The sequence below is a fragment of the Stylophora pistillata genome, chromosome 12 (genome assembly GCF_964205215.1).
Source record: "Stylophora pistillata chromosome 12, jaStyPist1.2, whole genome shotgun sequence".
NCBI classification, from domain to species: Eukaryota; Metazoa; Cnidaria; class Anthozoa; order Scleractinia; family Pocilloporidae; genus Stylophora; species Stylophora pistillata.
Window position 1 is genome coordinate 11440935 of NC_142530.1, and position 26306 is coordinate 11467240.

A 26306-nucleotide genomic window follows, 5' to 3' on the forward strand; every position below is an offset into this window, starting at 1 on the left:
ATTTTTAACATCGCTTTCTCAATGAAGCAAGCGCAAGCGCAAGGTCCATACGCCATGACCTCAAGCCGGATATTTTCCGTCCGGCCCGACCTAACTCAGTCAATAAGCATTTCAACATCTGAACACTGACTACGTTTTGACAAATTCGAAAAAGTTTGTTCTAACTTGAAAAGACTGGCGCGGGAAAACCAAAATTGAGATTCCACAATGAAAAGTTTTCCTTTATTTTTTCGAGTCAGAACAAGAAACTCACAATTCATTGAAAAAAGTGTCTTATTTTCTCATTGTTGTTTGCTGCTGTCACTCATTTTTGCAACAGAAGCGAACAATGCTTCTTTCTTTTTTTCTTTGGCAACAAAGCCGTACAAGTGCACTAGGACCGGACGGCTTTTTCCGGACCGGGTGACGTCAACCTGTCCGGCCCTACACACATCAGCTTTTACTACGGTTTTCTATGAGATTACGCGAAATACTATATTATAGTTTCTTATTTAGTTTGAAATGTGTCTTAGTATAATCAATACTTGGCTAGATACTATTTTATTAAGTACACGACCCCACACGCTTTTTTAGCTTTAATTCTTATCGTGTATAAGTAAAGATTCTATTCTACGGGTCATATGATCAAGACATTTCGGCTGGCTTGTGTGACAGTTAAAGTTAACACATAAGACACACTGAAGTTAGCTTCTTTATAAAATAAAAAAAAGGATCATTCACGTGATATTTTTTCCCATCCGAAATACACCGCAAATGATATTGATAACAGATCTTCTACAAGCAGTTTATTGAGCTCAGCCTCATGATCAGTTGACAAGTGGTCACATTGGTTACCATTGTAAGCATAATGTTCACCTTCTCCTGAAGGCACGAGAAATACGCCAAGCATTTGGTTCTTCGTATCTGCAAAAAAAAAAAAAAAAAAAAAAAAAAAAAAAAAACACGAAACGAAACACGGCGTTTAAAACAAACACACTCCTAACTTTATCTAAAAAATTCTTTATTTCTTTCCCACCCTTTCAAAATTGCATATAGACAACGGAACATTCAACATTTAGAGCCTATGCTCCAAATACCGTTATTCTGATTTGACTTATAAATGAACTTTCAATGCTAACTGGCTACAACAGGTCACGTATACTGTAAAACAAGGTGACGGTTTCCTAGTGGTTACAAATGCCAATCCTCACCTGTTGTACAACGGCTCCAATCTCTCCTGCCTTTTACGCTTGCTCAGTTTGGTGGGATCACCCATCTTAAAGAACGCGGGCGCAAACTCAACCAGCCATTTAGGATCAACAGTAGTGACCTCTCTCATGTACTCCTTGGTTGTTAAAACGAGCTCATGATAAACCACCCACTCAGGCTGCCGGTTGAACAGCGCACTGGACGGATGAATGTACACCACCTGGTTATCCGTCACTGTGCGGTAGCCTTCCTGTGGATCTTTTCTGGCGGCGTTGCGGAAGAAACCGCTCGTAATGGCTTTTTGCACCCGGGATGTCGTCTTGCCACAAGACACCACGTCAAGCTTGTGTCTAAAAATAAAATTGACATGATTAACTACCAAACCGCTGGAGTTTATCTCGGCTTCTGTAGCAGGCGGCGATAAATAGTATTATCACCTCTTCTGAACGGGATGTTAGTCCATCGCAAAATACTTTTCCCTCTTATTCCCTTTCCCTGGGAAGCCCGTCAAGTTTCTCTAACAGCTCGCCCATACCATATTGCGAATGCAAAGCGCGTTGTGCCAGAACAAAACATAATAACACTGGCTAGGGTTTGAATACAGACATTTCGATACAAAAAATCGGTACGATAACCACTACGCTATTGCGAGTCTCAATATCTACTGACTATAAAAACTGGAAACGAGATCGGGTTAAAGTTTAGGATCTCGAGAGCTAGGTGGTTCTAGTGTAGGGACTGCACGATGGTTGAACAACCAATTCATTTACTTTTTTACGGATCAAGACACTTCTGTAATCTTCGATACGGCAGAATAAAATATTTGGGCGGATTCTTCTCGTACATGTATGAATCCTTCTAGATACACATTCGTACCTGTCCATAATGCCAAGCATTTGTTTTCTGATGTCTTGAGCTCGTCTCAGTGACCTCGCCTGCACAAAGTTCTCAAAGCACCATGGATTTGAGAACTTGTTGTTCTTCCACGAGTTGTAGACAGCGAGTAATGTGAGGTGGTCTCCTTCAGCCTGGTGAAACTTAGCTTTCTTTTGATCAGCAAGAGCCTGCTTATCCTACAAAAAAGTAAAAAGAACAAAGCACGTCAGAATTACACCTGATTTTAAATCGCATTGTCAACTTTGAAACGCAATGCGTCTCTTCTTGTTTTTGTAACGGCACGACTTTTTCCGGTAAGACTACTCACCTTGGGCCTGTAAAAGACGTTTTGTACAGACAGCATGGAAACAATGGTTAGCACCTCGTCACTGCAGCCCAGATGTACTGACTGAATTAACATCTTCGACAATTGTGGCTCTAGTGGAAACTCCGCCATTCGTCTCCCAAGTCTAGTTAACAGGCCTTCATCGTCCAGGGCGCTAAGTGAGTGTAACTGTTCCATAGCTGAAATCATGGTCTGATAATAGTATTTTTATTAAATCGACTTCTATAAAGGCTGGTTTCACCAAAAATTTTGCCCAATTTCCGCTTCTCTACCTCTCGACTACAATCTTCGTTTTCGGGGTGGAGCGTGGGATCATTTCCCGAACAGGGGCTGGTTATAGAACTCATCTATACATAAGAACAAACTTACATAACAGCAAACACTTTACTTGTGCCTTTGTTTGTTCTTATTCTTCGTGAAACTCACCCTTTGACGCTTTGATAATCGGATTTCGTGGTCAAACGACGCTAGAACTAGAACTCAATTTATGAAATACCTGAGAACTCGGGACGCTGTTATTGGGCGATGGGAGTGGTTTAAACCAACACCTCAGGTGGCTCAACACAGTTTTTGCGCGCGCTTTTGCTGATGCAATTCAGCGCGCGCACAAGGATTGTAAAAAACAAACATGCCGCCAATAAATGGGTCATTTTAGTTACTTAACACGTACCCACACTATCTGTGCCATTTTTCTCAAAAATTGGCGCAGTGTATTGAGGGCTTTAATCTTTTATTACAAAGACATGTTAGAAAAGTTAACGGTGCAAAGAACCCAGCAATTCTCAGCTTTTTCGTTGTTACTGAAAGAACCCAGTTAAATGCAGCGCATGCGTAGTAAGTAAAAAAAATTGCGAATGAATGGAAAATTGCTTTCTAGGAAATATGCCTATTTCACGAAATTTGGTTCGAAAATACTTTAGGAAATAAGTAACTGGAGTATTGAAAAAAAATTGATTTTAAATAAAGGAAATTCTAGAGAATCGAGTGAACCTTCAACAAGGAATAATTGAAGATCTCTCTGTTAAATTGTTAGTAAAACGGTGTCAACTTGTGAGTATCGTTAGAAGCTTGTTGTATGTAAGTTATAAAGAAAATCTAATGACTAGATTTTCTACAAAGAAAGTAAACCGATTTTAATTGCCTCTTTATATCTATTCACGTCGCCATGGCAACGGAACATACGTCAGCTTAACTATCAAAAAAACAAAGTTTGTGTTGTTAACTTGCTTGCTGCCTGTTTTAGTGACCGAGAGATCAAGAGTTTTAGAGAAAATGGTGAAAGAAACAAAGGTATCAAAAACTGTGTTCAGCCACCTAACTGCATCTAAGGCTGGCACAAATGTCTTAAATACTCCCAACTCGCCATGTAAACACAGAAAAAGTCCCTCGTCGTTTAAATATTCAATGCGATACGTTCTTCCAAATCTATTACTGTCCATGAAAAACTCGACATTACTCCAACACTTAAACAGATCCAAGTTGCCCATATAGTTGAAACTCAAAGATCCGACTATTTCAATGGATTTCAATCGAAAACTTTTCAATCAAGTGTCCCAAAACCAAAGCAAAACTATAATGACTTATACCAGAAAGAAAGGTCACAGCGCTAGTTAGCCAAAGAGAACTTCAAGTTGATACAGAAGAAACAGCTTCACGCACCGGAAAAAAAACGCAAGAAACCGGGCCACGATTGGTCTTAATTTTCCTTCTGAATCGATCGAGAGGATGGCTTAAGTTTTTAAATTATCAAGCCTAAAGAAGCAAAATCTTTGCTTCCCAATTGAAACTCGGTCAAGCAGCACCCTCACGGTGACAAAGGAACACAATACAATACCTCCATGGGCGGTGGATCCATAAAATCAAAGGAAAGCAAATCATTGACTCCCATAGCCTTAAGCGACAGTATAGTGCTTGCCAAGTTAGTTCTCTGGATTTCAGGTACAGCGGTCGGCAGCATCTCATCTCTGTACGCACGCTCCGTGTACAGTCGATAGCATTTACCAGGCCCCGTTCTTCCCGCTCGGCCAGAGCGCTGCTTAGCTTGAGCCTATAACAGTTATTTCAATAGACTTAATATTGAGTGTACAGTTTGAAATGCTTGGGATACCATATTATTTCAAAGTCTCTTGATACGAAAAGTTAGTGCTGCGGAACAGCTCTAAAAAAAAAAAACAAAAAAAACGGCAGTTGGACATACAAAAAAACCACAGCTGAAAATGCAAAAACAACAGCACACAAGATATGAACCTGCGAGATGGGAGTGACGACCAAAGCGTCAATTCCGGACTTGGAGTTGTAGACTTTTTGCTTCACAAATCCCGGATCAACCACATAGTAGATACCGTCAATTGTTAACGATGTCTCAGCAATGTTAGTGGCAATTACCACCTGTGATAAGAAAAAGACAAAATCCACCTATGAAAGTAAATCGTGTACCAGCTAATTTTAATTGTCTGTCAAAAGCAAAAGTTGATGGAGGAACATTCTACTGACAACAACTAGTCACTTGACTCTGATGATGACTTCCGCACAGGTTGTCGAAACGTCAGTCGCTACCACCGACAACAATCCTTCTCAGGACTACACTCACCCGGACGATCAGACTACACTTTCACAGATTGTAAGATGTTTATTGTAGCTGGTTTTGTACCTTTCTGCTGCCAGGTGGTGCGGGGTCAAATATTCTTGTTTGCATCTCTGATGGCAAAGCACTATAAACTGGCAGAATAATCAACTCAGGAACATCCGGTCCTAAGCTCTTCATACGCTCGTACAAAATCTCGCATGCAGTGTCGATTTCTTCTTGACCTGAAAAACAGAAAAGGAAACAGGTTAAGGGCCACTGATGGTCTCCTTCTGAACTTATGCGGAGGCAAATCCAGTTGACGGTGCCTCGACATTAAAGTATCCTTTAGTTTGCAATTTTGAACAAATGCAGGACTAGTAAATCAGCTGATAACGTCACCGGAAAACTGACGCCAGGAAAAACTGTATATAAAAGAATACAGAAAAATTTAAAAAGACAATAAAAGCGAGGAATATAACATGTTAAGTCTCCTTATCCCTTTTCCGTGACCGCTTTGTCGCCACGGTCCTTTTAACGCTGTTTTGGCGACTTTCTTTGGAACGACTGTTGTGCTTCCAATCAACTGGTGTATAAACTGTATATGACTGTGTTTGTTTATACACAGTTGAATACTATCACCACATCCATTACAAAGGAAGTCGCCAAAACAGCGCCAGTTAAAACGACCGTTAGCGACAAAGCTACTACGGAAAAAAAGTAAGGAGACTTAACACGTTATATTCCTTGCTTTTTTTATCCTTTTATTTTATCTATTTATTTATTTTTCATAATTTTTCCTGTTTTAACGGTCTACGCTTACGCTCAAAATTCAAACTCGATATGTTAGCTATTCCCGTTAATGACCTTTAGACCCCAAAGTCACACACAGTACGCTTTTGCCGCCAACCTGTCAAAAACACAAGAATATCTCCTGGTGGCTCAGTCAAGTGGATCTGCATGACGGTGATAAGGGATGCATCCAGGTAATCTGTCTCTGCTTCTTTTGTATACAAAATCTCGACCGGAAAAGTCCGTCCTGGGATCGTGAAAATGGGAGCCTCAAAGAAATACGTAGAAAATTTGACTGCGTCCAGCGTGGCCGAGGTTACAATCAACTTCAAATCGGATCGCTTTTCCACGGTTTTTTTCATCAACCCGAAGAGAACATCGGTATTTATCCCGCGCTCGTGTGCTTCATCGAGAATCACTATGGCGTATTGATTTAAATCCGGGTCGAGAAGACACTCGCGAAGCAGCATACCGTCCGTCATATATTTAATCTTGGTCTCGGAACTCGTACAGTCTTCAAACCGTATGGTGTACCCTACTTCCTGTCCAAGTCGACAGCCGTACTCCTCTGAGACTCGTTTGGCGACTGACATAGCTGCCACTCGCCTTGGCTGAGTACAAGCAAGTTTTCCTGTGCTTAAAAGGCCCTCCTCTGCCAGATACTGCGTTATTTGTGTTGTTTTCCCGCTACCAGTTTCACCAATGACGATCAAAACTTGGTTTTCAATCACGGCCTTTGAAAACAGAAAAACATCTTAAAGAGTTGCCTTGTACGAAAAGGTTGAATCTGGCCATCCCTAACCCTGCTATTTGTTTCGATCAACAAACCACAAAATACTTCATAATTGAATATTTAAACACTAAACCGAGTTTTCCCTTTTCCCTCTCGTCCGAAAGGTAAACCGATCGGTGCAGAAACATGGATATCCATGAAAGTATAACCAACCTGTAAGATACCGTCAGAACGGTCAAATACTGTTACCTGAACTTAAATGCTGATACTTTAACAAACCTCTCTTTACCATCAATACATTTAAAGCCAAAAGGGATCAAATTGTAAGTGGAGAAACTTCAATGAGGTGCACACATTAGAAAACCTATTTTGAATCCTAATAGGTTCCGTTAGTGTGTCATTCTTGCACATCGATTTTATTATTTTCTGTTCATGTCATATTTTAGATATTCATATTTCATACTTCCACCGTGAGTTTTTACTTGTTAATTACGCGAGTTACTTATTTTTACATTGTTAATTTTGAGGGCCTCACTGAAAACCGCTATGGCGAGCAAAGACAAAAAACAAAAAACAAACCTTTAGCAATTCTTCACGAAGCTTGTAGATAGGTAATCCTTGCCTCTGTTCCAATATACTCAAATTCGTTTTCTTTCCATATGAAGCTTTATTCCCTCCAAATGTAGCCCGTTTCCATTCAGGCATATCTTCATTGGTCAATCCAACTCCTCGCATATCTTGGGCGAAGATTGGTTTATCACCGTCCACTGAGCAGCAACAAAAAAAATATTACCGATGGTTTCAGGATACTGAGTGTCCTTATTGTTTCTATTTCTACTCCAAGTTATACCGTTAGCGTTTCCAGTCTAAATTTCCTGGTACATACCATAACAATGGGTAGTCTTGTCATCGAGCAGTCCAAAAAAAGGAGAGCACATAATATACTTTACATTACCACAACACAATTTGTGGACTATTACCTAGAGCATTCGGGATATTAGTAGTATATATGTATTTCAATCTAGCCAAAAGTGCCTTTCCCAGCTCCCGGAAGGGGTGCTAAAACAGTCGAAGAGAGAGGTAGCTAATACTCACCATCGGGGACAGGATCAATCCACAGTTTTCCAAGATCTTTTGGAATGCTGTCTGCCTGTGCTTCTCTTTGGGCTTGTTTAAGTTCTCTTCTTTCCTTGGCCAAGGCACTTTGAGTCATGGCCGCTCTTTGTAGGGAACCATCAGGATTCTGTTGAAGGGCATGTGAATTGGTGAGCTAATATGTAACACTGATCCCAGGGTTCTAATTAAGTGCCGGTGTCACAGCGGATTTGGACCCCCCTTCGCAGATTTGGACCCCCCACTAAACATTCCTTTTTTATTCCAACTGCAAGCTTTTAGGTGATGTCCGTTATAATTTCAACACAAGATTGCGTACTATAATTGACGAAGAAAAGCGCACATATCGTTTCATTTCTGACACATTTATCTAAGTTAGTAGAATAGCCTACGCGTGAATTAAATGACAACTATTGGATTGGAACTATTGAAACTCATAACAAATCCTCTCTTATTCTGATGCGAAGAGTCTAGCGGTGACTTATGGTCTTCCATCTACTTTTTGTTAATTCACCCTACCGAACACTCTGTTTTTAACTTGACAAGAGCGCTAAAAAGACTGCAAGTTTAACTTAATTACTTTCATTCAACAGGTAAGTAGCAAGAAGCACAAACGCAACGCGATGTTAATTTAACTGTGCGCCTAAAATAACATCATAACAACTTAATAAAGAAGTAAATTGTTCAACCGTATAAAACCAAAGTAGGCGGAGCAACGAATATCAGTTGTGGAACATGAACAGCGAATTCCCGATTTTTTCGAACCTTCGTGAAAATAAAACTTATTTCGAAAAATTGCGTTGACTAAAGGCTTTTGGTTGGAGTTATCAGAAGTTTCGAAAAGTCGAGATTCGAGCAATCGGTATTTCACAGAAGCAAAACAAACAATAATTGAAGCTTTGATGCATTCAACGGTTTTTATTATTTTATATTTCACACTTTTTCAAGAGAACTGGTAAACAAACAAACGATTTCAAAATTTACGTTTCGTTTTCATTCCAGAGGTAAACAACAAACTTGCAGCTGCAGGTTAATTTAACGAAAATCTTAAATTGAGACGCAATGCTGAGAAAAAGTTAACGTCTACGCGTGTGTTTTACAATTAAAAAAACATTCTTTGAAAGCCTACTTTCTGAATTATTATTTCTATTAGAAAATTATTTATGGTAATGTTTTTACTCAGTTTTGTTAAAGGGGCCCAAATCCGCGGAGGGGGATAAAAATCCGCTAGCGAATATGGACGGGGGGTCCAATTCTAGAGGGGTCCAAATCCTCTAGGACACCGGCCGCTGGCTCAAGAACCGGCTACTTCGATTTCTGAGCCGCCTACTTTTCGTGAAATAATTTGTGCGTGCGTTGTATAGAGTAATGAAAATAAATTGGTGTCAACCGTCCGCTTCGTGAAGCAAGCCGTCTACTTCCTAAATTAATGAGAACCCTGAGATCCTGTCTCAACTTGTAATATATAACACAGATCCTGTCTCAATTTGCAAGTTCTACACCATCGCTAATCAAAGCTATCAGCCATTAAGGAGATTGGTAGATATTTCATAACAGCTGCAGCAGCATGAAGTACGCTTATAAAGATAAGGACTGAAATCCTTACGATTATGAAGGTGCTTTATTGCATACCATGTGGGCGTGGATGCACTAAAAGAACCGAAATAAAAAATAAACCTGGCCATTGGATTAGTCGTCATACCTTCACAATTTTTACAGGGCTCATAGATACACTCAATTTTGTTTGACCTCTCAGAAAAGCTGGCTCCTCATCAACTATTTCAATCTCAATGTCCTCATCTGTTAGAAAAAGAGTCATGATGAGATGTAACTGTAAACAAAAAAAGGGCAGATTTGATAGGGAGTGCAGAAATGTTATTAGATAAAACTGAAAAACATTAAACCCATATCTCTTCTGCTGTATTCCAGTAAATCAAATTTAAAATGAATTTTGAATCGTTTAATAGTACCACCAAGATACCGTGGGAATGGTATTCACATTTCTCTTACAAGAAGTCTATTTGCTGTAAAATGGTATTTTAGTTCTTTGTGTGTTATACGTGGAAACAAACGTGGCCCACGTGGCTGACTAAATTCGTGACTGACATACATAGGCTAATGATAAACATACCTAGACTCAACATTCCTTGTCCTATTTTCTCCTCTTTTTTAGTTTAACCAATGAAAGCCTAGATAATACTGGCACTGCATGCCTTGGGGTAAATCAACAACGCTTACCTGAATCATCATCTTTGGGCAGGATACCAGTCTCTTCATCGAAATCTGGGTAGTCTGCTTTGTCCAATACACCAGCTGAGATAAGCTATCATTAAAACAAAATCAACCCTGCACTGGTTTAAAATTGATACCAGATCAATTTTATATCAAGTTATTAGGATGCGCACACCCAAAATAAAAATATACAAAGGATTTTGTTACTTCCTGAATCTTAATGAGAAAAATTAATGTTATTTGTCTTGTCACCAGTGTGATCACTTGGTTCACAAGAGACACAAGCCCTGCATACTGCAATGTTGATAGCATCGTAAGCATAATTAACAACAGACTTCACTGTACCTCAGGGGTTGAGCAGCAGAGCACATTATTCAAAGGTCAGGAATCGATTCAATATGAGAAACTCTGATCTTTTTCTTTGTCCCATGCTTGTTACAAGACATGTATCTTTTGCTCTGTTTAACTAACAAGATCTAAATCTACCCTATATCTTATTCTACCAACTCTTGTAACAGTATGTATATGATATTTGCCTGTTTTATTTCCCATTTCTCTGGTGACGTTATCCTCTGAACTTTTCGCCTGGAGTTTGGTTCCTCTTCTTCATAGACTGGGACTACAGGGATGCCAGATGGTCTGCAAAAATAACTTATCATCAGTACAATTCAAATGACCAAGTGTAAACTGTTTCAATACACAGTAGGAGGGAAATCATAACTTTGTTACACAACAACCATAGCAATTGTCTCGGCTTGAAAAAATACTTAAAATTAATCTAGACAGAGTTACCAGTACTTAAGACAGGCAAAGAAGATGTGATATTTTTTTGACATACCTGGCTTGAAAAATTATTTATCAAATCTTGTGTGAGGAGATTTTTTATTCTATTAATCAGATGGCAATTGTCTCATTGGCCCCCAAAATACACGACTTTGCCCACAAGTTTGTACATGTACATGTAGTTAGTTTTTTAACTTAAAACTAGAGACTTAAACTTGATGAACTAGTCTAAGAGCAACTTATGAGCATTGTTCGTGTTACAATATGATAAAATAATTTGTCATTTGCTACATTTTTTATGAGAGTTACTTACAAGCACTAAATATGCATTTGTTCATTTGCTGTTTACCATCATCTAGCATTTAATTTATAGATCTAAATGACCCACTCTTATTCAAAAAGCACAATGTTTATTTGATGACAAACATTTCTGTGAAATGTTTGTGTATAATTATAATATCTACATTGTACCTGTCTGGGTTCCTAGCCATGTTGTTGACCTCACCTCCAACATTTTGTCTAGACCTGGTGGGATTCAGATCTTCTCCCGACTCTTGATCCACATCCTAAGGGAGTACTCAATGGTATTAAAAATCAAGCATAAAATTTCTTCAAAATTGTGAATGTTTATCCCTAAGTTCTAACCCAAACTAACCCACACTAGCTTTGAAATAGAAAGGTGTTTACCTTCATACTCAGACTTATCTTGCTACCAGCCATGGAGAGAACTTTTACCATAACCTTTTGACCTCTATGCACCACGTCACTCACATTAGCTACTCGACCTTCACGGCGCAGCTTTGAAAAAAGTGAACAAAGTACATGGATAAACTACAGCATAATTCAAGCGCAGCTGGTTTTACAAATCAAAGCAACCACTCCACCATCCAACAAGTTACCTGTGACACATGCACTAAGCCTTCATGTCGTCCTCGCAATCCTTCCAATTGAACAAAGCAACCAAACTGCATGACAGTGGTAACTTTTCCACTGTAAATCTGAAGACAGCAAAACATAGAAACTGATATCACAACATTCCTCACACTGGCTAAAGGATAATTTCTGCATACAATCTCAGTAGGCATACCTGGTTCACAACTGGAGTTGTAGGTGGGGCTTTTTCCACATGGCTACTACCATGTCTGTCTCTTGGGTGATTCCTTCCTCTACTTGGAGATCTACTTTTCCTTCTCCTATTGCATAAAACACTGGTCTGTTACCATTCCGTTAGGGCTGCTAGCCTTTCTACCAAGGAATTATTGACCGAAATTGGTCAATATCTTTCTATGAAGAATATTGACAGAGATCTGTTCTACATGTACATGTAACAGGAGTACATGTACATGGCTATCAAATTTTCAAATCCCAGTAAAATGCTAAATTAATGCCAGAGCCAGGAAAAGTTTTAATGAAACAGATCAGATTACTTCTAAGAGAATGGTCGATACTTCCAATCATGTCCACAAGTCAGAAGTGCCCCTAGCGGGTCATACTATTTCATTATTTAGTTCAACAGAAGGTCATTATTCCCATCTCTTTAATTACCTATTCCTTCCTCCCTCGCGATCTCCATCCCTATGTCTGTCTCTGTTGTGCCTTGGACTTCGAGATCGTGACCTTGGTCTTCTTCTATAACAATGTAACAACAACTTAAGATTCCTTTTCACATCATTTAATTAGTACATGTATTTATTATACAACTACCCTCTGTAGAGTACAAATAATGTCTTCATACAGCAATTGTACTCCAGAGAACCAGTTAGACAGGTTTTCTCACATTCTGCAAGTGCCAAATTGGATTGAAGTTACAAACAAAATGCCAGACAATTTACATCATTTTTCTGAAGAGGAAGAGTTGGAATGATCCCAGTTTTATAAGATAAATCAAATGAAGAGAAGCAGTTTGATAATAATGAAATTTCATCATTTATTGTAGAAAATAGAAACAGCAACACAACAATGCATCAATTCCGTTCCACTTCGCATACTTGTGTCACACACTCCTCATATATAAAGATTCGCGAAATTTGCCAACACAGAAGTAACAATTTGGCATGTTGGATAATAAATAACTTGTCAGACATTTTGGTGTGTCTTATTGCTGAGTATTTTATAATAATAATAATAATAATAATAATAATAACAATAATAATAAAGGTCTTTATTAAGAATTATTAAGCAAACAGATGTGCAACAATTAACATGAATAGAATGAATAAGGAAAAAGAAAAGGTATTAATTACTATTGAAAAGACATCTATTAATAAAAACTGATTTAAAACGGCTTGTCTGAACCTTGGGTAAAATATAATTATGCGACCTAGTTTCAACTGCCGTGTTCTCAGGGGAGGTAAGAGATCGCTCAACGCAGTGTTGGTGGAAGAGATCCTTTGCCATAATTTCTTATCTCAGTCTATTACAACGGATATCCAAGATACTGTGCTGCTTTAAGCAGTAACCCAACTTATAACACCTGGCAAAGAGCTTATCAATTCTACTTAAACATTAATAAAATGCACACCCTCATACCTCAATAGCATATGTAAAAACTGAAAGAATCAAACTTTGAAAAAGTTAGTCCAAATTCTCACTAGAGTAGCCATAATATTTACATATTCTTAAAATAATTTATACAACCTACTGCTAGCCTTACTAAGTAGATAATCAATATGAGTGTCCCAATTAACTGGCACTTGCTCAAAGGTAACACCCAATAGTTTCAGTTTTTCTTTCCTCCCTATGATCTCGGGTGGTTCAGGAGGCGTCTTGGAAGTCTTTCCTCATAAAAGAAGTTCCCAGTTTTCATCAAGTTGACTTTCATGCAGTTTTTCTTGGACCATTCAATAAAGGATAGGACTTCTGTTTCGGATTCATCTATGCCTACATTTGCCTCGTTTGGTAAACTAATAGTTATATCATCAGCAAATTTAACTAGAAGATTCTTATTAGTATTAACAGCTTTGATATTGTTAATAAAAATAGAAAATAAGACCGGCCCCAGGACTGTACCTTGAGGAACACCCCTACTTATAGAAACATAATTATTCAGTACTATGACCATCAACAACAACTCTCTGCTTTCTATGATTTAAAAAACTAATAAGCCAATTAATAATGTTGGATTAATGTTAACTTGCTTTAATTTACTACAGAGGGAACTGTGTGATACAGAGTTGAAGGCCTTACTAAAGTCAAAGGAAAAAATTCTGACAAAATCGGCGTTACCATCAAGCCACTTTAACCATGTGTGTTGACATTTAATTAATGCCACAGTAGAGTTATGGCCACCACGATAGGCAAACTTATCTAAATCAAGAGAATCATTGCAAATACTGGAAAGTTCAAACCTATAGACCAACTGTTCAAAAAGTCTCATGATAATAGCAGTTAAAGAAATTGGCCGAAGCTGGGTGCAGCAAGTCAATGGAGACTCCTTAGGTATAGGTTTGATGTCTGCCATCTTCCAAGAGGATGGTACTTTATGTTGTTGCAGCAAGCTGTTAAACACATCGGTGACAACAGGGGCAGGAGCTCATCCGGGCCACAAGCAGTCCTCTTAAGCTTAGAAAGAAAGTGTGTTACAATGTGAAGAGGTATTGTAGGTATCCTCGCATCATCAGGAATATCAATTGGTGCAGGGGCTATATATTCAGGATCAGAGTTTACGCTACAAAAATATTTATTAATGGTGTCTGGATGAATAACTGAGCTCATCCACTGGGGCTGAGTGTCTCTTCCAGTAATGGTATTGACAGTGGACCACCAAGCACGCGAACCCCTACCGGACATACAAGAATCCTGCTTGACAGCTTGTCGTTGATTTTCCCTAATAAGATGGTTGATTCTGTCCTCAAGGCCAACAGGGAGCGGTTTAGATCTCTTTTGCAACCTGTTCCTAAATTTCAAAAGATGTTTAACCAATGGTGAAATGAAAGGAGGATCCCTTGAGGATATATGAACAGAAATCAGCAGGAAGCACTCGTTAAACATGGTCCAAGGGGTATTAGATAACCCATCACACTTCAATTCACAGTCAGTAACAGAAAAACCTCCTGCCAATCATAGCTTTCAAGCAGATAGGCCATATGAATTTCCCTATGTTCTCTAACATCTCTAAACTGTATGCTGCTAAGTTTAGCCTTAGCAGATGTTTGTGGATATGCAATAACCATGTTGTGATCTCACCTAATAGCACTTTCAAAGACCCTGACCTTCTCCCACAGATAAGGAGTATTGGTTATAAAAACATCCAAGATATTTTCTCCTCTGGTCGGCTTTTTAACCATCTGAGACAGCGAAGCATGAACTAGTAAATCCTTGTATTTTAGCTGGTTAGCATCCCCAGCAATAATGAGTTTACAGTTCGGATCCACAGTTGTTAAATGTTCACAAGATGTCGTCAGAAAATCCAACAGTTCCTCTTGATGATATGAGGACTCATCAGGATGGTAAACAACACATGCATAATAGACAGAATTAGTAGTTGAAACCCTCAGCCATAAACATTCAAAATCACTGGAAAGAGGACCATCAAGTCGTTCGATTTTCCAATCTCCTCTGCAAATGACAGCGACGCCACCTCCAGGACGATCTAATCTGTCTTTACTAATCATACAAAATCCATTGGGGAAAACAATGTGAGTTGGATGTATAGGCTTTAGCCAAGTTTCAGTTGAAAAACACAGGTTGCAGTTATTTGTCAACAACTCAGCAACAAGGGCAGGAAAGGTGTCCACTTTAGCGACAGATCTTGTGTTCATTACCATGCAACAAGGAATGATTCTTGGCTGTGAGGGCAAAGTTGAAATACGTCGAAGTGTTCAGGTTCTTGTGTGACTAAAATTAAAATTAACATTTCACGCATGAGTCGGCCGGGAATTAAAAATAAAAGGAATGACTCTCGATTGCTTTGCTCTCTTCAGGTGAACCAGTCTGCCAGCTCTCTTTCTACAGGCACGAAGCAAACCAAGATTCCTTAGAAAAGATATCAGAGTAGACGTTAGGGTTTGTGATGCAGCGCTTTTTCTGAGAGAGTAAAGATGACTCTTTGAATAAACAATATGCGAGTCGACAAAAGAACTGAAGTGGGAAGGATAAGATCGTAAATAATTTTCCTTTAAGCCCCGATAACTTGCTGGAGAAGGACCAGGATTTTGCAAATATCCATGTAGATAGTTAAATCCATAATAAAGGGCTGGGAAGGAAGTGCCAAGCAAGTCCCACCATGTTTGGTCGACAAGTTAATTGCAAAGGAAAGCTATTTTACTTGTTATTTGTATTTTGACTTGCCCCATGGGCTTGTCAAATATAGCACAACTTGTAAAAATACTCAGCGATACTACACAACAAAATGTCTAATAAGATATATATACTCACAGAAAAAAAGAGAAAAGAAAAAAAAAACAGCACAAGAACAGTGTGTTTCTCATAATGGAACCACATACACTGTAGCTACTTAATACCTCATTTACAAAGGACTGGGTGTAATCATTGTTAATGCTTTGCAGTTTTAGGATAATGATTACAGTCTCTCTCTTTGAGCCATGTGGGGTTCACTGGCCAATACACATGGCCACATAACTACATCTTAAGATGAGAGGTTCTGACAATGGATTCAAACCTTTCATCCCTCTTTGACTCTCGTTCTCTGCTTCTACTTCTGCTTCTACTTTGTTTCTTCCTCTGTTTTTTGCTACAATTAAACATGCTACAGTTATTAGTCATGGCAAAATGCAGATTTAGTGTACTGTACTGTACTGTATTTACCTTAAAAAAGCCAAAGATAAACATTTGCTATCAATGTTATGATCTACTGATCATCAATATAACATAACACAGCTGAAACAAATGTCAATATAATCTGTTGAACAGATCTACTAGGAATGTACTCTGTTACTTTTTTTTTCTCTTTCTTCCTTTTCTTTAAGTTTTTGCAACAAATTCCTTTGAGTACAGGGCCACATGGCAAGAGTATGATCACTAATTGACTACCCTTGACATAAGATAACTTATTATGACCTGTCTGGCCCCACACATGGTTTTCTATGGGATTGCACCTGCAGGGCTGTACAGGTCATATGATAAGTTATCTTATGATAGGGGTATAGTCAATTAGTGTTTATACCCTTGCCCCCCCTGCAGCCCTGCACTCACATGCATTTGTTTCAAAACTTGAAGAAAAGGAAAAGAGAGTAAAAAGTCACGTTTTTCAATGATAGGTATATCTTTATTGTCGTGACTTGCAAAGAAAGGGAAGTTTATTGTTTTTTAGTCCCTATATGTTGGGTCTTATTTAGGCTGAAACAAAAGTTAGATTTTCAATAGTCAGTGTTCATATGATAAAAATACTTATTGCCTGAATTTGGCTCAAGGTCATGGCACACAGCCCTCATTGCTCTCAGTCCATATGTCATGACCTTGAGCCAAAATATTTTCCTATTCAGCCCTCTTGGCCAGTCAGTAAGTTCATATTTACACTGAAAGTAATTCACCTGTCAGTATATGAGGTTGAATGTTTAGCCTTGGACATCAAAGCCTCTAACTGAAAGAGTAAGTAACTCACAAATGTACATGTCATGTTTGACGTATCAAGAAAAGTGGCTCAAATTTGATAACAATAGGCTTTGTTAGACAGGCGAAAAATGACCCTATATGGCCATTTTTGAACAATGGCGCAACAGCTTCAGAACACACGAGGGATTTGTCGAAGCTTCTGATTAGCATTTACGAGTGGGAAATTTAAATGCTCAGAAAGACTAGACTTTAGTTTAGAACTATGACAACTTTAGTTTAGAACTATGACAGTTTCTGGAGAAAGATTTATATGGGGAGAGGTTGTCTGAATGAGACACATAACGTATTTTGAATTCTCGATGTGTGCATTGCCACATTAGCGGTCAATTTTTTCCTGGGGTAGACCATTGAGAGTTGACTCGACAAGACAAATTTACGCTACCCACTTCCCCCGAAGCGGCTAAATCAGCATTTAATTTTCCCTTGGGGTACTCCAGTGACAATTTATCTGTCGTCTGCAAATTTATGCACTACCTACTCTTCCAAAATAGCTAGATTGTGATGCCAAAATTTTTTTGCGATTAGTCACAAACTTTTTCGCGTCGCTTCGGCCAAAGTCCCTCAGCACTATATTCATTGTATCTGATTTATCATCACGGGTTTATTACGAATCCACTTAACGGCCCGCTCCCAGTTGGCTTGTTAGCTCAATTGGTAGAGCGCTGCACTAGTATTGCAGAGGTCAGTGGTTTGAATCCTGTACAGGCCTGATTTTTTTCAGGTCTGATTTTTGCTATTGCATAAATAGCGCTATCTACTGCGAAGGATCGTGCATCATATGTAAAAGGACTATTGTTTACTACTTAATGTGTAAAGTTGAGCTGGAACAATAGACCATTTCTTGATACGGAGGTACTTAAATATTGACTCTGACTTTTTAAATTACCTCAGACATGTATTTAATTGTTTTTCATGTCAATTCTGTTACCCTAAAATCTTGCAATTCCCACTTTAGCTTCATCACTTTTTTTTCATATGCAAGGCCTTTTCAAGGATCTCAATCCACTGTTTCAAGGGATCATTTCCTTCTTACACACAAAACAATAACCCAAGGACAAAAGGCTTGACAAATGGCTACATGACACAAATTTTCTTACATTTATGCAATTATTTTCATTTTTAACTGGACTTGAGCTTAAATCAAGCTGCCTTCTAGCTTTTCTAATTAATACTTGAACAGAATGGGATCACATAAATATTCACATCAACCAAACTTAGTTCAAGAAAATTTAAAACTTTGTTTGCACAAGAGACTTGTTTATCTTGGTTTAAGAATTATCACCTGACTGATAAAAATGGAAAGTAAAACTTGGAAAGGGGAATGGGGAAGGAGTAACCAGGAAAAGGAATCTGGGACAAGGTAATCCACATAAAAATTCAAAATAGTGGATGATGACACAGAAAAAAGGGTCTAAACACCATGCAGTTTTGATCAAGTGCTCTTTTAACATGGTTGTTATGGCAATCAGCCTGGAAGATAATAGAAGTATTTATTGACGGGTTTTTAACTTGACCTTTTTAACTTCAAAAATCTAGATTTATGCTGATATAAAGAGCAAGTTTGATAGAAATTGCATCTTCAGAGAGTTGAGTTTCTCAGAATGAATCATAGGCTATATACAAGTATGCATACATAATGACTACTCTGATGACAGAGTTCAAAGCTTGCTTAAGGATACAGTAGACCTTCTTGGATGTTCCTCAAAATAAAAATTGTTAACCTGAACTAGAAACTACATACAAATGGAAAGGTTATGAAATGACTTGTGTTGTCAGGAAAAAATTGTTTCTTTTTAGCTTGATCCAATTGTAAACCGGCTGAAGCATGAAAATTTGAAATGGACAGTCTCTTTATAAAGCAAATTAATAGAGTCTGGATGCATAAATAAAACTTCTTTCCCTTGTCAATCTTGAGGGGTTGGTCTTTTAAACAGTGTGGGGATTTTTCAATGTTCTCATGGGTTGCTTTGAAGTTTACTTGCTAGTCATGTTTGCTTATCAAAATGTTACAGATATGCATTGTGTCAGAGGCCATTGTAGGAGATTTATCAGAAAAAATGGAAAACCCCCACAATTTGTTTAGATTTGTATCCTGGGGGTTTTTGGACCAAATTTCGAGGCAATCAAGGTATTGTAAGTATTGGTACCGTGATAATTCTCTCACATGAGGCAAATTCACGTAAAAACAAAGTGGTTGTGCTTTTGAAGTTTTGCCAACACTTCACACCTTTTGGTGACCACTTGTCAAGTTATGTCAAAACTCTGAAAAACTATAAATGCTGACTGCCAATTGAAACACATCCTGAGTAGTCTCAAGAGACTCTCAGCAAAAACTTATTTCAATGGGGGTTATCTAACAGCTGCCCATAAAAGACCTTTGGTTCAGTTCTGGGAGCTAACAATTTTTATTTTGACTCTTTTTTTCCCAACTTAAAGCAACTTTTAAAACACTCTATGATTAAACTTGTTTATGGTTTTTGGTCAAATGCAAGCAACAATGATTGCCTAATCCCTTTTGGTGAAATTATTTTGCTAATCTTCTTTTTATCTTTCTCCATTCATAGTCTAGTTTAAAAATGTAGAAATTAGATACTACAGATCACCACATGTGACTGAAATCAAGAGATGTTTATGCAATTGAAATTCAAGGACCAGAATGTTTTGCCACAAAAAAACATCAGCGATCACATGTCATAAAGGCTATTCACACTTTTGCTGACTTGTACACATTTAAATATTTCACAAACTTTTCTTGGAAACTGTTGTTAAAAAGAAATCATGCTTAGTTTGACTTGTTAAAATGCATCAACATTATGGAAGTTAATGTTGCCATGGTTGCAATTTGTTTTGGTGATTGAAATCACAATTGGAATTTCCATGTGTTTGGTTATGAAGTAGTTTACCTTCACAATTATAATACAGTATTTGCATTAACTATGAAAAGCAAATTTTCTCTAAAATTTCCTAACAAATTTTCAGGAATGGAAACCTATTGAAATTTAGAGACTCACTAACATCCCCTGTGAGTAAATCTACCCAATTTCAGATGGATCCAAACAACAGCCACATCAAAACACTCAGAGAAATGTCATGGAAGCCTGTCTGAGGCAAAAGTTCGATAAAAAGCCTGAAAATTTGATGACAGGTGTTTGTATAACTTTTGCACAATGCATGTTATGTAAAAATTATACCCACCTCTCCTAAAGCTGATGATGCCACTTGTTCATCATCTTCACTTCCCTAACCAAAAGATAACCACACACAAGAAAATGTAAAATAAAAATTTTTGAATAGCCAAAAATGCACAAATTATGCACTTAATAGGATATTTAATCCTGTCTAATTGCTAATACATTTTACTTACTTTACTTATACTCTCACTCATTTGATCTGGTATGCAAAGTCCTGGGAATGCCTTTCTCTTTATCTGCACTGCAGCTGCAACTTTGTTTTCATTAACAGAGGAATCTGGGATCATTAAACAAGTGACAACATTAATTTTAAATTAGTTTTCTATATATTTATTACCATTGAAACAGGACTATAGAGTGCACCAGTTGACACATACTTCTAAAAAATGCTGTATTGGGGGGATATGGTGGACCTTCAAGGGCCAATTTTGTTGAGTTTTGCATTCTATCAAACTTTACAAACAGTTTCTCAGAAAATTTTCATGAAATAAAATTATTGAAAGGCACACATTTTATTAAAAAAAAAAAGAAAAAAAAAATTGTCAACATAATTATATGACTGACCCACTTCTAGCAAAACATCCTAGTTCTTGAACTTAAATCATGTAATCATCACAGATACTCCTAAGATACCAACTTATAAAAACAGTTGTTGGTAGGGATTTACATTTTATCAAAATTGATCTCCTGCAATGATCTCCTTCATAACATCTACTGCTAAAATTTTGATAGGCGAACTTGGAGAAAAATTGCAATGAAACCAATAAGAATAACAAAATTAACATTTCCACACTGTAAAGCAGCTGAAGACCAACCCCTCAAGACAGAAATTGTGTACAAGTTTTATTTGGACAGTCAGATTTGACACTCATGACAATTAGTTTGCTCAGTTGGTTTACAATTACATCAAGCTAAAACAGAACAATTTTTGTTGGATAGTGAATTTCATAACTTTTCCATTGATATCTTATAAGTTATGTTCCAAAAACCTTATCAGGGATCATAAAACACGTGAATTTATTAAAATAAAATTACATGTAAACAATTTCTTTGTGAAGGACACATGCAACGGTCTGCTGTATCCTTACGTGATGACACAGAAGAAAAAGAATGAAAAACTTGGAGAGCAACTAAGACCTGTATATCCATGTACATTTTAAAGCTCACACTTTGCATTTTAATGAGCTTATGGTGAGTAGCTTGTACCCTTTTAGCGAGTTAATAAATACATCTATCTCCAATGTTAGCAAAAAGGTCCAATTCTGTACTTAGAATTTGTAAGCCCTACATTAGGGAACTTAAACCTCATGAAATACTCTAACATCATAAGTCTTTGAAGGTACTCTGCGATAAAGACACTTAGAGATCAATTACATGAATATCACTTCAAACCTGGTTTATCATCACGTTTTTCCAATCTAGGTTTCATTTTTTGAATCAGTCTCAACAAGTTGGATGCAAAAGAGTCCTACAAAGGTAAACATGCAGAAAATTATTTATAATATTGGCATAATTCTAATATGATACTATCTGATAATAATTAAAATCATTATCCTCTATCTGGCCAGTTACATACCATGATTTAGGCTCTTATGTGGGGTACAGGTAAGAATGGAATTAAGTTATTAAATGATTTCTAAAGTTGATTACACTTTTTTTAATCAATAAAGTTAATAAAGTATGTGACTATGTACTGTGCAGTGTTTTTTAATTTTTTTGAATTTGCTACTCAAGACTAAAGGATGGGCTGTTCAGGGGGGAGGGGGCACAGGCACTTTTTAAGCCATAACATTTACATAATGAAATCCTTAACAGGTTTCAGTTTCCATGTAGGTCAAACCCTCCTGTTACAGTGCACTATCACTTACGGGAAATTCAGCACCATTTTCTGCTAAAGCTGCCTGAAACTTGTCAAGAGTAGTGTTCCTTTCTCCTAGCATGATTATAAACTCAGCTAAGTAATCAAAAAAAGAAAAAGAAACAGCTTGAAAAAAATACCCATAAATGATTGAGACAATCTTTCAGATACACATTTACTCAAAAACTTTGGAAAGCATAATTATTACTGATCTGTCTGTCTTATATGAAGCTACAGTATTAACAATGAATAGTAGTGATATGGGGAAGTCTTTTCGCCACAGTCAGAACAATGTTCAACATACATCTATATCATGGTGCCTAGATCCTTGTTTCCAAAAAATTTGCTCTACAATACAAAATGATACTCTACAGTCCTACAGAGTTTCAGTGGCATTGGTATATAACACTGACATGGTTCTGTCTATTTACAGTAAAATCTTCTTTGCCAAGTGAAACCATATGGATATCAATTCGACAATTAGTTTCATGAAATGGATATGCATGTAATGCATGGGTTTTCCAGTGAAGTAAGCAACAATACAAACCTGAAACAAAACTGAGGGCAAACAAGTGCAACTTTGTCCCTTAATTGCTTATATCAATCTGTCTTGGATTGTTATTATTCAAAATATTAGAAATCTGTTAGATTCCTCCAACTTTTTAAAGGTATACAGAACTGTCCAGTAGATACACCACTCTCATTTCAATTTATATTGAACAAAACAAATTGACCTCAATATACCATATTTCAGTTCCTAAATAACAAATAGATTCCACATGGTTGCCCCAGTCATACAATTATTGTAAAATTCCATGATTTTCCCCTGGCAGATAAAAATGTCCTTGACCAACTGAATTAACAATAATCTTAAATGAACCCTGATAATGGCTTCCAACTGCCACTCACAACCACCCTCTCCACCCACAACTTTATGCTTTCAGCATGTCACCTACAGGCTGTAAAGTGGACACAAATTGAGAGTTTTTTTTGCACAACAAGGTAAAAGGGTTAATTGGAAATAGCTTGTTGTTCAATTTCGTTTGACAAAATTCTAGCAATCCAACACCTTTCATGTCAATGAAATCTAATATAGTCCGAATATCAGAAAACAATGAAAATAGAAGAATCACAAATGATGAACGCATCAGGAATCTGTCAACTGTACTAAGCAGTGTAAACATACATGCATTTTAAGCAACATCAACATCACTACCATCTTTCATCATGAAGAGGGCCCAGGAAAGATGACTTCCCTCATATAATGTACAGAGCAGTTAAATGATACAGGGACTCTGTAGGCTACTACCATGCTGGCCCTTCAGCATCACAATTGCAAAACAGTTCTGATAGCACTACTGAAAGCTACTGTATGTAGGTTAACTTGGCATCCGTTATTCTTGCAGAACAGTACAGTGAACATTCTTAAGGGTCACACTCAATCAGAATGCAGCGAGGTGGCCATTTTAAGCATTTTCTATGTTACAGAAAATAACACCAACTGTGTATGTGACATCATTCAGCAAATTGCAAATTTGATCGAGAACCTGCTTTATTTTTTAACTGCATTTATTTTCTTAAAGTGCTGCACAGAGGCCAAGTTACAGAAAACTCCTCTCAAAACCTGGGTGGCTGTCAGACAAGTAAACTAGCAGTTATGACTGATCACAAGCCTAATATTTAGTAAGTTTTTGAGTCAGCTTTCTCATTCAGGGATATGTTTCTCTCAAATTTCACCATGCAGGGTATCCTCTATTGTTTAAGCATAACTTGAAACTCTCTACACTTTTATCCAGAAGGGGCATGTCAGATTTGTCCTTTCTTTGTGGCTGGTGGATGACACAAATAAAAATTCATGCATTGGAAGGTCTCTGCGTCTTTTGCATGTCAGGGGTTAATTCCCAGTTAAATCTCTTGCATTTGTACACTTTTGTGTCCATGCAAGAACATAATATCTAAGTCTGATATTTAAGCTGTGAATGTGATCACATCATGATGCTGTTTGGACCTACCTTACAAATTCTTCAATTTTGTGTTTGGTTATGCTTTACAGACAGAAAATCTTGTCAAAATACCTCTTTCAAACTAGCAGGTTAGTCGTGCTCTGGTAGATAACATCTTTTTCCTATTGTTGCAATGAAAATATTGGCAATTGAAAAGTTTCAGCTCTTCTGTAGGTTTCTGTTGTTGAGTGTTAATAACAAACTTCCTGCTCTGTTTGCCGCCAACTACGGTGTAGTAAGTCAACAGGAAGATCACAAAGTGTCCATGAACACTGTTGTATATTCAAAGAAACTTGCTTTGGAAATGGCTTTTGTTTTACAATCCTCAGAGAAATATTTTACTTCAAACTATCTATAATGCCTAATTGTCAGCTATCAGATTATTCTGTTGAGAGAAGTTTTTTTTCCCACACATTAGGCTATTATGAAATGTTCAAGATGTTAATCGCCTTCTGAAGCATCATGACAGGAGCTGTAAAAAAAAACACCTTTAGTTTTGGGCATAGTTTGCTGCTTTAAACTACAAAATGCTCTCTTTTCATAGCCAAGATTTTTCTTTAAAGTTTCCATGATGCACCAATCACACTCACTGATAAAAACCTACTTCATTCTCGTACAGTGAAAAGGTTAATTTTGTTTTGACATGAAAAATGAGCACTTAAGAATTATTACCCAAACATATTTCAGTTCTGACAATAGGATTGATTACTGTGTAGTCAAAGTCTTCATGGTATTGTTAGAAACCAAGATAAAGTTTGTTAAGCATAAGAAACTTGTGTGAGTATGAAACAGGTACATGTATACCAACCTAACAATGCTTCATTTTGTTGTTATAAAGGAACAACCCTTTTTGAATCTTCATGGTGTGGTTGCGCTTTAGCAATGAAGATTTCTTGACTTTAGTGCCTATTTACAAACTGTAAGTCTGATCTTTTAGGTCTTTTGTTTCTTCAGGCGCCTTGACTTTTTTTCCAGGCGACATGACTAAAAATTTTTTTTGCAACATGACTCAGGTTGCAGGCGACATAACTTCATGTGACATGACTCTCAGGCAACTTGACCAGTTACCCTATGAACGGGTCTTGGAAGAGACGTCTCTGCTCTTTTGTCAAGACTAGTATGCATCTGGTCTTATTCGCCTACTATTCATGTTTGATGAGCATATTTTGGTCCCTTATCTTTGAGCTGTACCCTAAATTTTCCCTGACTCAGTGACATTCCCTCACTTTCCCAGATTTTGAAGGAATTTATTTTCCCTGACTTTTTCCTGACCTGTGAGCGACCATGTTCCAAATCTCCATATCTCTGTAAAAATTAAGTCATCGATCGCTGATGACATCAAAAGAGGACAAAAAAGGGTCACTTTGTGTAGCTGTATTTGTCACTCTTGTTCTTATCACATTTTGACGTACTTTGAGATCTATTATTTTACAGATGCATGGCAACATGGAAGCTATTTGTCCCATAAAAATAAAGAAGCAAAAAGGGGTTCTGTCCTCGTGTACCGGTTCACAAGAGCCAATACAAAAGACCAAACAATACACAATAGCTAACCAATAACTCCTAAACAAAGAAAGAACAATGGTGATTCCCTTGTGAACCGGTACACCAGGACAGAACCCAAAAAGGTTGATAATGTGCGGTGGTACCTTTCATGACCTCCAATTGCGATTGAACATAAGTATAAACCGATCAAAATGTGCGTATCCTTCAAATAAATTCAGCTTAATTCTAAATATTTGCAGTCAAACCACGAACAATCGGCTGCACCTCTTGGTTTCATTGTAGTTTTAAACTGTTTTGATGTCATTATTTGAAGTTGTAAAAAGGAAATAAGAAATAAATAACGTATACAGATTTCTAAATAAGACGATTCAACAACCTCACCTAGATCTTTGTCATTGATACCCAAGTGATTGTCCAATTCAGTACAAATCTTAGATACAAGTGATAGTTGTTCGAGCTGTTGAAGTTCTTCCATGGTTGAAAAAAAAAAAAAACTGCTGAAGCTAGAGTTTGCCTCTGGTGTCACGTTTAGCATCATGTATGACGCGT

The 26306-nt window shown here is 37.5% G+C and overlaps 1 protein-coding gene across 1 annotated transcript; it reads right to left on the reverse strand.

Moving 5' to 3' along the window:
* Window positions 1-206: 206 nt before the first annotated feature.
* LOC111331085 (ATP-dependent RNA helicase DHX8) lies at window positions 207-26300 on the reverse strand. Its single transcript, XM_088741590.1, has 25 exons — window positions 26139-26300; window positions 22259-22344; window positions 21783-21858; window positions 20564-20667; window positions 20395-20439; window positions 17118-17167; window positions 16247-16318; window positions 12172-12255; window positions 11714-11819; window positions 11526-11624; window positions 11314-11424; window positions 11098-11192; window positions 10380-10482; window positions 9850-9934; window positions 9314-9411; window positions 7594-7741; window positions 7078-7265; window positions 5884-6499; window positions 5061-5218; window positions 4658-4798; window positions 4245-4457; window positions 2393-2602; window positions 2065-2261; window positions 1191-1538; window positions 207-903 (listed from the first exon to the last, which is right to left on the reverse strand). The coding sequence occupies exons 1-25, from the start codon at window positions 26293-26295 to the stop codon at window positions 852-854; spliced, it is 3642 nt and encodes a 1213-aa protein (XP_088597716.1). The 5' UTR covers window positions 26296-26300; the 3' UTR covers window positions 207-851.
* Between the last annotated feature and the right edge of the window lie 6 nt (window positions 26301-26306).